Raw genomic sequence first — 13,270 nt, forward strand, 5'->3', positions numbered from 1 at the left:
AACTGACTTCTTATGAGTTCCCTGCCTTATCTTGTTAGTGACCCTTTGCTTCTGTTTTTTCCTGCCACCTGGAATGTTCTCCTTCCTTTAGCTACTAAGGATCAATTTCTAGTTATTCTTCCAGGCAAACTCAAATGTTATTTTCTCTTGCTTTCTGCCTGTGGTAGGTAGAATTCTAAGATGCCCCCCAAGATTCCCCAGTATACACACCCTGTAAAATCCTCAGGGTGTGATATGGTGAGTTATCACTCCCATAAATAGGTCATGTTATGTGGTGCAGTTGATGAAATAAGGAGATTATCCAAGTGGGCATGACCTAATCACATAAGCCCTTTAAATCTGGGTCTGGAGATCAGAGACAGAGATGTCAGAGGGATTTGAAGTATGAGAAGGATTTAACAGGAGGGAGATTCTCCATGGCTGTCTTTGGAAGATGGATGGGGTCACGTGGCAAGGAATGCAGGAAGCCTCTAGGACCTGAAAGTGGCCCCAGGGGCCTCTAGAAGCTGAGAGTGACTGCTAGCCAACAATCAGAAAAAAACAAAACAAAAAAAACCAAAGAAAACAAACAAACAAAAAAACCCCAAAAATCCCACAGCGATCTCAGTCTTAATACAAAGAACTGAATTCTGCCAACAACCTGAACGAACGTGGAAGACGATGAGAACTCAGTCTGATAGACACCCTGATTTTAGTCTTATGAAATCCTGAGCAGAGAACCTAACTAACTCTTGCCTAGACTTCTGGCCCATAGAACTGTGAGATAATTAATGGGAGTGTTTTAAGCTACTAAGTTTGTGGTAATTTATTATGCAGCAATGGAAAATTAATACATTGTCCCTCCTCTGGGCTCACACAATACCTGTGAAAATTCTAACTGAATGGAAATGAAAGCTCAGGGATCTTTGTCAGGGGAGCTCTTTGTTCACTTTTTGCTAGCCCTGCAGAACTTCCCTGAGATTCCATGCTGTCTCCAGCTCCTCCCAGGATCTCCTCAGAATTGCTGTCCCAATGTGGATTTTCTGCCAAGTGTAAAAGAAATAAGAGAAATCCTTCACACTCGGAGGGCAAAGATGTCCTCGGCCCACCAAAGGGGAGACTCTCCTTCTGACCAGAAGAGTCTTCATTGGCTTCCCAATCTGACCTGCACATTGCCAAGACTGAGACCTTATGTTCTCCATAGCACCTTAGTCTTTCAAGCTCAGTTATGTTCAAAATTCTTCCTTATAGCATTTACGCATGCATTCATGTGATCATTTGTTTATTCATTCAGGCACCGTTCAAGCATCAGGGATATGGTGGTGAAAAAGTCAGTCATGATTTCTGACCTGGTGAAGCTCATATTTTGGTTGGGCAGGCAGGCATGAATGAAATTATAATTACCAATGGTGACAAATGCTATAAGAAAAAAGAACAGATTGATGGAGGGAGTTGCAGATCCTTGACGTAGTCTGGGGCAGTAGGAAGGGGTGAGAAGGACATTTGACCTGAGATTTAAGGCATGAGCTGGAGTTTGAGTGGCAATGGAAGAGATGAGGGTGGTAGGTAGGGAGCAGGGCAAGGCAGGTCAGAGCAATTTTCAAGCAAGGGGAACAGCTTGGAAGAGGTCCCTGAGTGGAGGCAGGGATGGGGGTAAGGCCCATTGGAGGAACAGGAGGCCATTGGGGCTTGAGTTCAGAGGGTGAGTGGGAGAAGGTGAGGTCAGAGAGGTATGGGATAGAGGGCAGATCATGCAGGGCCTTGAAGCTCATAAAGAGGACTTTGGACTTTATTCTAGGTATGATAGGAAACCTTTGAGAGGAGTTAAGTAGGGAAGGGACATGAAGTGATCTATGTTTTTAAACGATCGCTTTTGGCTTCCCTGGTGGTGCAGTGGTTAGGAATCTGCCTGCCAATGCAGGGGACATGGGTTTGAGCCCTGGTCTGGGAGGATCTCACATGCCACAGAGCAGCTAAACCCGTGTGCCACAACTACTGAGCCTGTGCTCTAGAGCCTGCGAGCCACAACTACTGAGCCTGCATGCCGCAACTACTGAAGCCCATACATCTAGAACCCGTGCTCCACAACAAGAGAGGCCACCGCAATGAGAAGCCCACGCACCGCAATGAGGAGTGGCCCCCGCTCGCCGCAGCTAGAGGGAGCCCGCGTGCAGCAACGAAGACCCAACACAGCCAAAAATAAAAATAAAATAAAATAAATAAATTTATAAAAAAACAAAAAATGATCCCTTCAGCTGCTGGGGGAGAATGGCCAAGAGAATATCTCAAGAGAGGAAGCAAGAAAACCAGTGAGGAGGCTGGAACAGTTTTGTTGGTGAGGCACAATGGTAGTCTGCCCTAGGATAGTGACAGTTGGGGTAGTGAGAAGTGGGTGCATTTGACAAACATATTAAAGATAACAGTGTCAGGAATTGAAGATGGATGGGATATTGGGAGGGAGGGTGGTGAAGGAGAGGGGTATGTCAAGGATGTCATGCCCAAATTTCTATCTCTATGACTTATTGTCACCACCAACTGGTTCTGATCCTACCCAACAAGGTCACCCCAGGAAATGTCACTCCTCTCAGGAAGGCGAATTGTGAAGTGGTGAATCACATTCAGCATGGGACCAGATTATGTAGGTTCAAATCTCTTACTAGCTATGTGATGTGGAACAAGTTACTTCACTTCTCTGTGCTTCAGTTTCCCCATGAGTAAAATGCAGATATTAAGAGTTTTTTGGTGAGGATTAAATGAGGACTACAAGTACAATATGTAGAGCAGTACCTGCACATAGGAAGAGCTAAAAAATGTAAACTGTTATTATTTCACAGTCTTTGGGAAATTTAAAGACAACTGTCATCACCTTCCCCAATTTTTATGTCCCTTTCATTAAGCAGGGCTGTTCATAGAGCACAAAAGAACCAATCAGAGCTGACTTGCCCAGTGATGCTCCAAGTTATAACCCCACATCCCTTCTCTGCTTGGGAAGCATGAGCAATTCTCTTGTCCAACAAAGCAAATGTCAAAGCCATAGCTTGGCCAGTCCATTTCTGTGCATTCCCGAGTCTTAACATCCCTTCTCTCCCAGGGCCTCTAATTCTGTGCCTATGTGCTGAGGCCCAGAGAAGTTAAGTAGCTGGTTCAAAGTCTCAAAGTAAGCAAGCAAGCAGCTTGAATCACAAGAATCTGCACAAACTTTGTATACTTCTAGTTCCTGGTTCTCTCTATTCATATTGCCCCCCCTTGTGGTTTGACCTCTTGCCCATGGCACTCACCATCTTTGTCAGGAGTGAGGAAGGTATAGAAAGCCGGTGGGTTCAAGGACTCCACAAATTTGGACTCCTCCATTAACTCAGACAGCAGCTGTAGCTCCTCAGGGATAAGGAGCAGGCTGACCGCCTCAGGGAGGGTGCTAGAAGGCAGCAAGACTGGCAGGTTTGGGGGATTGCCTTCTGGCATAGGCCTGGAGCTATTGGGTAGGCCCATCATCGGGACTCCTGACACAGATGGTCCCAGAATTTTCCTGGTGCACTGGGGTTCTGGCAACAGGTCATGCTGATGCCAGAGCCTTCCAGGGGGCAGCAGAGAGGGCAGGGTGGGGTGAAAGAGAGTAGGGAGGGGTTCTCCAAGGACAGAAATTGTCATGGAACTGCTGGGACTTGTAGGACTTGAGATAGTGCTCGGAAGTATGCTAAGGCTCTGAGGAGGTGAGGACCTGAGTTTGTCAGGCCTGGGGGGTAATGAGATTTTGGGTTTATTGGGGATTATTGTTTTAAGTTTGGAAAGTGATAAGCTTAGGGGAGTTTGGTGAGGTGGGGCACTAGGTTTAAGAGGTGATGGGATTTTAGGGGTCTTGGATAAGAGGATCCCTGGTCTAGGGTACGGCAGGTTGTTTGGGGTCTTAGGAGCAGGAACCCTTATGGGTATTTGACAACCTGATGTGTGGAGACTCCAGCCCTAGGCTGTGACAGGCTTTTGGGTGACTGTGATGTAAGTACCCCAGGTTGGGGGTGTGATGGGGCATCTAGTTTAGGTTGTGATGGAGAACCAGGTTTGGAATGCAGCAGAGTAACATGTTTCATAGAGCCAGCTTTGGTCTGGGCTGGGGTGCTAGGATTCAGAGGTGGGACTTGTGTCTTGGAATTCATTGGTAATAGGGTACCAGAATTCTGATGTAATGGCATGCTGGGCTTCAGAAGCAATAGGCCACCAGAATTTGAGGGCACAATGGCAGCAGGTGGTATCCTAAATGTTGGCTGAGCCAAGTTGCCAGAATCCTGTTGTGCTGGAATTTGGGGCTTTGGGTGTGTGAGGGTGGATGGGGTACTAGGGCTCTGACCCAGTGGCTCCAACTCCTTGGAACTGGGCAGGAGTAGTTGAGGATAAGTAGAACTTTGGTTTCACAAGCCTTGATTTGGGAGAAACCTTGGGAACCAAGGCTGGCTGGGCTGTGCCTGTCCTTAGGCCATGACTGCTGGTGGATGAGGGCATGATGGTGCCTAGTCCATCTGCGGTGGAAGTCTGTTTCCTGACTTCTTCAGTGGCTTCTTTGGGCTGCACCATGACCAGTGAAGTCAGGGGTGTGACAAAATCTTATTCAAAGGACAGGTTGAGGACTTTGGTAGCCAGCAGGTGGTGAGTGCTGGCATCGTGAGCTTGGAAGTGTGCCTCCAGCAGTTCTCCAAAGGTGATGTGGGCCCAGAGGCAGCATATGAAGTGGGCTACATTGGGGGCTGGCTCCCCTGGGCAACCAAAGAAGCTGACCCCTGGGGCCACGGGTTGCCAGGTAGATGTCCAGTTCCTGCTCGCCTGGTTGCACTTGGCCTGCCACCACCAGCTCTGAACCACCAAAGTAGTTGGGGAAAAAGGCCCAAGGGGAGGCGCCAATCAAGCCACCCAGGTAGTCCAGATGCACATCTACCAGCAGAGGCATGGTGATCTCTTCATAGAGGCCCTCCAGCTGTAGGGCTGTGTTGGTGTCCTCATATATGCGCCAGGCTGCTCCTTGGTTCTCCAGGGACAAGCGACGCGGCAGTGGGAAGTCAGCATCATCCCCAAAGGCCAAGCTGACCTTGGGACACTCTGTTGTCCAGTGCCTGACGGATGTTGGAGAGGATCACACTGGGAGTCGTCACTACAGCCATGGGCTCCCCATCTGTCAGGAAGATAATGAGAGTGATCCTCCCCACACTGGGGCCCCTCCCAGGCTCCTGGTTGCTATGGTTCAGCACTGAAGCAGCTGCCAGCAGAGCTGCATTGATGTCAGTCCCTAATTGGAGAGCAGACTGTGAGACCATTTTTTCTAGTAACTTCTACCCCCATTGGACACACTGGGTACCTCACCAACCTCCCAGGCTCAGTCATATCTCCTTATCTTTGCTCACACTGTTTCCGCTGCTTATCCTTCCCAAATCCCCACCCCCACACAGTCTCCCTGAGATCTGACAGTGGGGCCCACATGTCCTTGGTTTTTATCACTCCCTGTCTCAGACTGCTCTGACTGTTTCCTGGGGGGATGTCTCATTCGCTAGTCAGATTGGCAGATCCCCAAGGATAGCATCTCCACCTCCATGCTACAGGGGAAAAAAGGGCTGAGTTGTCAGGAGGTGGTGGGTGGGGGAGACTTCAGTAATCGTCTGAGAGAGGATTGATCAGAAGCCAAAATCAGGGCAGCAGCTTGCTCAAATACTTAGAAATAAATATCTAGATTATTGATACAAAATAAAACAAAAGTTTCAGCAAATTCTTTTGAGTATGTGCTTTAAAGAGGAGGAAATTCAGCCCCAAAGAGGAATGTGTCCTAAAATACATGGATATTTAGCTGTGCTCTTTCCACTAGGCAAAGAAACACAGAAGGACAAAGGGACATATTTGTGTAAAATGTAACAGTGATATTTCAGACATTATGAGAGGTGAAGTGGATGGGTGCATGAAGGGAGGGTTTCAGGAATTTCCCATGTCACCACAGCCTGCCAATTTGGGTGGGTAGGTCTAACACAACCAGCAGCTTCCATGTGCCCCAGGTAGTCCTTGGCACTGTGGACATTCTGGATGGTGGCCTGGATGGAGCCTCTGGCTTTCCAGACACTAACTGTGTCAGAAAAGGAGATGATGTTGAAGTAGTCACTGGCCGGCAGGTTACCAAGGATCACACTCATGGCCTTTTTAGTCTGTGGGATATAGATGATGTGAAGGAGATGGACCAAGACTTGAGGTCTTGTTCAAGACTGAAAGACTCTTTCTATACAAGGTACTGAGGTCTAAGTGTTGTATGGTTTTAATGTTCTCTGACTCCAGCACTTTAAGTCTAGGAGTCTTAGGTCAAAATGCTCTATAGGCTCTAATGGCTCAAAGCCTAGAACTGTACTGTCCAATGGTAACTGCTAGCCACATGTAGTTATTTAAATGTAAATGTAAGTTAGTTAAAATTAAAGAAAAAGTTAAAATTCTGTTTCTTCATTTGCAGTAGCCACATTTCAAGGGTTCAAGAACCTCATGTGGCCAGTAGCTACTGTACTGGACACTGTTTAGAACATTTCCATCATCAAAAAAGTTCTACTGGACAGTGGTGGTCTAGAAGGTTCAAGTTCTATGCTTTCAGAGAGCTAGGATTCATGTGTTCTATGGTTTCTGAACCCATGATCAAGGATTCAATGATTCGAGGGCCCTAAAGTTTAAGAGCTTTACGATTCCAGGTATTTATAGCTACCTTTCAATGACTTTGCATGCTTTGGTTCTCTGTTCTCTCTAATCTGTTCTTCTACCTCAATTTCTGTTTCTTCCAGGCTGGTCTTCTCACCAGCCTCCAGATAACCTAGATTCCATTTCGTCTCCACAACTTTGTCCTTTACTTATTCATATCTTCATAGTTCCTTCAGTTGCTCTTTCTCTGGGCAGCCCTTCCTTGATTGCCTAGTCTGATCCATGCCCTTCGCACCCAGATATTCCCTGTCCCACATTATTTGCTGACTATCTTACGTGGAATATTTTCATTCTCCATACAGATCTTGAGTCCTCTGAGAACAGGGCTTAGATTGCTACTTCCTCTTGGCTCCCTTCTCCATGACAATATTTAGTATAGGGCTACGCTCAGGGAATACAATATGTAGGTTCTAGTATTAGGGTACCATTTATAGGATACTTGCTATGCTCCTGGCACTGTACTTTAGATGCATCAGCTCATTTCATCTTCACAGCAACACAATGAATAAGGTACTAATATTATCCTCATTTTACAAGAGATGACATTAAGGCTCAGAGAGTGGAGTGGCTAGCTCAGGGTCACACACCTAGTCATTGATGGACCAGGGACTCAAATCTGTATTTTGGAGGTGGTAAATCCAGTGATTTTAAGCATAATATACACCTTCAACCTTTTATAGAGGTGTGGATTCTAGAAACCACAGGAAGGACATTTGTGGCTTGCCTTTCTCTACATCTTAAACTGATAGAAGATGCCTTGAATGCTTTTAAGTGGATCAGAAACTTTCCTGCCACAAGATGAACTCAGGGGATAGGTCACACATTCTGGGATCAGGAGCTGAGCACCAGGGACTTCCCTGGTGGTCCAGTGGCTAAGACTCCACACTGCCAATGCAGGGGGCCCCGGTTCAATCCCTGGTCAGGGAACTAGATCCCACATGCCACAACTAAGAGTTCTCATGTGGCAACGAAGATCCCACATGCTGCAACTAAAAAGATCCCGCACGCCACAACGAAGATTACACATGCTGCAACTAAGACCCGGAGCAGACAAATAAATAAATAAATAAATAAATAAATAAATAAATAAATATTAAAAAAAAAGGAGCTGAGCACCATATTCCTGCTTCCATTAAGAGGGCTGACACATAAAGGATGGCCTTCCCTGAGAATCTCCTGTTATCCAGGAACAGATTACGTTTTTAAAAGTATGTTGTTTAATCTCCTATTACTTTGAGATTTTCCAGCTATCTTTCTGTTGCTGATTTCTAGTTTTATTCCATTTAGTCTGAGAGCATACTTTGTATGATTTATATTATTTTAAATTTGTTAAGGTGTGTTTTATGGCCCACAATGTAGTCTATCTTGGCGTATATTCCACGTGAGCTTGGGGCAAATGTGCATTGTGCTGTTGTTGGATGAAATGTTTTGTAGGTGTCAGTTAGATTCAATTAAATGATGGTGCTGTTCAGTTCAACAATGTCCTTATGGATTTTCTGCCTGCTGGATATGTCCATTTCTGATATAGGGAAGTTGAAGTCTCCAAGTATAATAGTGGATTTGTCCATTTATCCTTGCAGTTCTATCAATTTTTGCCTCGTGTATTTTGGCACTCTAATGTTAGGTGCATACACATTAAGGATTATTATGTCTTCTTGGAGAATCGACCCTTTTACCATAATATAATGCACCTTTTAATCCCTGACAATTTACTTGCTCTGAAGTGTACTTGGTCTGAAATTAATATAGCTGTTCCAGCTTTCTTTTGATTAGTGTTAGCATGGTATATGTTCTTTGCATCCCATTACTTTTATCTATCTGTGTCTTTATATTTAAAATGGGCTTCTTGTAGAAAATACAGTTGGTTTTTGTTTTTGTTTTGTTTTAATTGACACTGACAGCTTCCGTCTTTTTTTTTTTTAATTTTTAAAATTTTGTTATGGTAAGAACACTTAACATGAGATCTAGCCTTTAAAATATTTTTTAAATTTTTATTTATTTATTTATGACTGTGTTGGGTCTTCGTTTCTGTGCGAGGGCTTTCTCTAGTTGCGGCAAGTGGGGGCCACTCTTCCTCGCGGTGCGCTGGCCTCTCACTATTGCGGCCTCTCTTGTTGCGGAGCACAGGCTCCAGACACGCAGGCTCAGTAATTGTGGCTCACGGGCCCAGTTGCTCCGCAGCATGTGGGATCTTCCCAGACCAGGGCTCGAACCCGTGTGCCCTGCATTGGCAGGCAGATTCTCAACCACTGCGCCACCAGGGAAGCCCCTAGCCTTTTAAATTTTGAAGCAATTTTTAAGTCAGCTGTACTGTTTTTTTTTTTAACATCTTTATTGGAGTATAATTGCTTTAAAATGGTGTGTCAGTTTCTGCTCTATAACAAAGTGAATCAGCTATATATAAACATATTATATGGAAGCTTCTGCCTTTTAATTGGTGTATTTAGACAAGTCATCATTAAAGTGATTACTGATATAATTAGATTAATACTTGCTATATTTTTAACTGTTTTCTCTTTGTTTCCCTTTTTTTTTCCTTTGTCTCCTACTCTTTTCCTGCCTTCTCTGGTTTCAGTCGAGTGTTTTATATGGTCCCATTGTCTCTTGTCTCTTAGCATATCCATTATGTTAAGAAAATTTCTTAGTGGTTGCCCTAGAGTTTGCAACATGCTTTTACAACTAATTCTAGTCCACATTCAAATAACACTGTACAGCTTCATGAATAGTTCAAATATCTTGTGACAGAGTAGTCCAATTCCTCTATCTTGTCCTTTATAACATTGCTGTCATTAATTTCAATTATCAGTAAACTATATTCACTGAATACATTTTTGCTATTATTATTTTGAACAAATCATTATCTGTTAGATCAATTAGTTAAAAAATAAAATATATTATTTTACTTCTATTTATTCTTTCTCTAACAATCTTCATTTCTTTATGTAGATCCAAGTATCTGAGCTATCCCATTTTCTTTCTCTATGGAGAACTTCTTTTAACATTTAACTGTGCAAGACAGGTCTACAGGTGACAATTCTCTCAATATTTGTTTGGCTGCTAAAGTCTTTATTTTTCACTTTGGAAGGACAATTTTGCTGCATACAGAATTCAAAGTGAGTGGTTTTTTTCCTTCAACACTTTGAATATTTCACTACACTCTCCTTTTCCTTGCATGGTTTCTCAAGAGAAATTCAATGTAATTCTTATTCTTGTTCCTCTATAAGTAAGATATTATTTTCTGTGGGCTTTAACAGGATTTTCTCTTTGTCTTTAATTTTCTGCAGGTCGAATAGGATATGCCTACATGCACATTTTTTGGTATTTATCCTGCTTAGTGTTCTCTGAGCTTCCTGGACCTGTGGTTTGATGGATGTAATTTGTTTTGGAAAATTTGTATCTGTTATTCCTCCAAATATTTCTTCTGTTACTTTCTCTCTTTCTTTTCCTTATGGTATTCCCATTACACATGTTACACTTTTGTACATGTACACAGTTCTTGGATATTTTGTTTTTGTTTTTTTTAAACATCTTCATTGGAGTATAATTGCTTTACAATGATGTGTTAGTTTCTGCTCTACAACAAAGTGAATCAGCTATACATATACATATATCCCCATATCTCCTCCCTCTTGTGTCTCCCTCCCACCCTCCCTATCCCATCCCCTCTAGGTGGTCACAAAGCACTGAGCTGATCTCCCTGTGCTATGTGGCTGCTTCCCACTAGCTATCCATTTTACATTTGGTAGTATATATAAGTCCATGCCACTCTCTCACTTCGTCCCAGCCTACCCTTCCCCCTCCCTGTGTCCTCAAGTCCATTCTCTACGTCTGTGTCTTTATTCCTGTCCTTCCCCTAGGTTCTTCAGAACTATTTTTTTTTTAAGATTCCATATATATATATTTTCATTCTTTTTTCTCTTTGCTTTTCAGTTTGGGAAGTTTCTATTGTCATATCTTCAAGTTCATTGATTCTTTCTTTGGCCATGTTCAGTCTCCTAATGAGCCCACCAAAGGCATTTTTCATTCCTGTTACAGTGTTTTATATTTCTAGTATTCTTTTTAATTTTCTTAGGATATCTATCTCTGCTTAAATTTGCCATCTGTTCTTGTATGTTGCCCACTCTTCCCATTAGAACCCTTAGCATATTAGTCATCCTTATTTTAAATTCCTGGCCTGATAATTTCCAAACTCTGCCATATCAGTTTGGTTCTGATGCTTGATTCATTTCTTCAGATTGTGTTTTTCCTTTTAGCACTCTTTGTATATTTTTGTTGAAAGCCAGACATGAGGTATGAGGTAAAAGGAACTGAGGTAAATAGACCTTTAGTGTGAGGTTTTATGTTTATCTTGTTAGGAGTTAGGTTGTGTTTGTTGGTTGCTGCATTTGCGGGTGTCAGAGGCTAAAATTGTTTCTAGAGTCCTTGTTTTTGTTTCCTATGTTGTCTTGGGTTTACCTAGAGACTCTTCCATAAATAGAGTACAGGCTTCCAGTTCTTTCAACTGTAACCTCCTGCTTTTACACAGGAACCCAGCTGATATGGTGGTCATGCATGGGGGGAGGAGAAACATTCTATAGTTCTAGGATTAGGTCTCAGTCTTTTAGGGCACCTAGCCCCTGGAATATGCTCATCATAACTTCTTTCAGCTTTTTTCCTGCCTTAGATGAAATGGAAAGACTAAAAAGGTTTGGAGTTGGGTATATCCCTTCCCATACATTAAAGGCTAGAGGAGACAGTTTTCAATACTTCCCTTCTCCCAGTATGGTTATATTCTCATAAAACACAAGTCAGTTAGCCTTAGGTCCCATGGACTCTGTGGTTCAAAATGTAAAGGTAAAAAGGTTACACTGTCCCAAGACACTAGAACTGTATATTTCTAGAACCCTAGAGTACTATGGTTTGAAACGCTGCTTCCAGAACTTTATGGATTCAGGCTCTAAAGTCAAAATCTCTTTGGCCTATGGCTCCAGGATTCTGTTTCAAGGGTGCTCTTGTAGGTGGGGTACAAGACTGAAGCCTAGATGGACCCAGGACTCTATGGCTTCTAAGCACTATAAGGCCAGTGCACTGTATTCTTCTGACTATATAGTCAAACAAAACCAAGCAAAACAAAGCTGTGGTCCCTTGACAGTTCTGGATCTAAAATGACTACAGTTTTAATGTTTTTGACTCAGGCTTTATGATGCCAGAGTACTCTAGCCCAAAGTCTCTATGACTCTGGGCCTTTATGAGACCTGGAGGTTTGTGGTTGAGGCTCATGATGGGTTCAGGCCCCATAGTCCTATGTTTCAGTGTTCCTAGGATTCTGTGGCTCCATGTCTACATGGCTCCTGATATGTAAGGTACCAAGACTCTAAGGTAGGCCTAGGCCTATAAGGTCCAAAGGTGATGGGATGGCAGGGTGTCTTGTCTCAGGGAACCACTGTACCAGCACTCTCTGCTTTCTGAGCTTTCTAAATCAAGAGCGATGAACGATCCCCAGGGTCCTTGTTACCTGCTTCACTTTGGTACCAAACATGGAGCCGCTCGCGTCAATAACAAGCACCACGTTTTTCTCAACAGGTGGAAGGCTTCTGGGTGCAAAGTAATGAACAAAATAGCCATCGCAAATCTGGGAAAAAAGAAGTGGAATCAACAAAAACTGTGAAAGCCAGTCTAAATCAAGTCCCCTCTTATTTTGCTGCATAAAACCCTGCTCTTTTCCTTCCTAGGCCTTATCACTGTTGCTATTAAATAGGCATTTGTGGGATTGTTTGCTCAATGTCCATCTCCTCCACCAGAAGTGTATCTCTGCTGGTCAGGCTGCCAGCCCAGGGCCTGCCCCTGAGCTGTGGAGAAAATGAGACTGGCTTGTGGCCCAAGGCTCCAGGGATCAGGATCTCTGTAATATGTGAGTTCCTGTCTGTGAGAGCTGGGCTTGCATAGTCTTGAGGGCCCCTAGGGACGTTTTGCCTGGGCTCCAGGAACTGAGAGTGTTGTTTTAACCTCCCTCTATAGAGTGAGCCTGAGGCCCGGCTCCATTGCTGCCAGGGGCTGGGAGTTTGCAGGGCCTCCCTCTCCTCCTTAAACCTCCTTTCTGCTGTTGCTGGGCAGAGCAGGGAGGGGAGGAGGGAGCAGAGGCTGAGTGAGCTATTTGTTCAGAGGGGATTGGTTAGACCAGGTGCAGATGCCTTGGGCTATCGGGGATATGATTGGCTGCTGACCCCCTTCCCCCACTCCATCTCTCCTTCTGCAGAGCCTGGGGCCTGGGACAGTTGAGGGAAGCGGAGGGGGAAGCTGGAAGGGCCCCCAGGACCAGTGGCAGCTCAGCCTAAGGAAGTATAGGCTTGCTGAGGGTCTGTGCTGCCCAGGAGCCTGAAGCAAGTTCTGTCCTGGGATAACCAGCTTATTCTCCTCTCAGCCCTTCAGGCATTCTCTGGTCACAAAGCTGGACACACTATCTCCTCCCGTCTTGGAGGGCGGGAGGGGGGTGGTGGAGAGCAGGAAGGAGATGGGAGGACATCTTGCTCTTCCCCTCCACCCCAGCCTTTGAATTAATTCACAAGCACAAGCGTAGGCTTTGTCTGCACTTTTTCCTGGCACTCTA

At 44.3% G+C, this 13,270-nt stretch overlaps 1 protein-coding gene across 1 annotated transcript in view; it reads right to left on the minus strand.

Moving 5' to 3' along the window:
• Positions 1-13,270, minus strand: part of ITIH6 (inter-alpha-trypsin inhibitor heavy chain family member 6) — a 32,501-nt gene that overhangs the window by 13,806 nt on the left and 5,425 nt on the right. The window contains 8 exon segments of the mRNA XM_036839276.1: positions 930-1,022; positions 3,258-3,902; positions 3,905-4,347; positions 4,349-4,738; positions 4,740-5,056; positions 5,058-5,251; positions 5,981-6,152; positions 12,179-12,295. Of these exon segments, the coding sequence (XP_036695171.1) occupies positions 930-1,022; positions 3,258-3,902; positions 3,905-4,347; positions 4,349-4,738; positions 4,740-5,056; positions 5,058-5,251; positions 5,981-6,152; positions 12,179-12,295 (2,371 nt within the window).

The sequence above is a fragment of the Balaenoptera musculus genome, chromosome X (assembly GCF_009873245.2).
Source record: "Balaenoptera musculus isolate JJ_BM4_2016_0621 chromosome X, mBalMus1.pri.v3, whole genome shotgun sequence".
In the NCBI taxonomy this organism is placed as follows: Eukaryota; Metazoa; Chordata; class Mammalia; order Artiodactyla; family Balaenopteridae; genus Balaenoptera; species Balaenoptera musculus.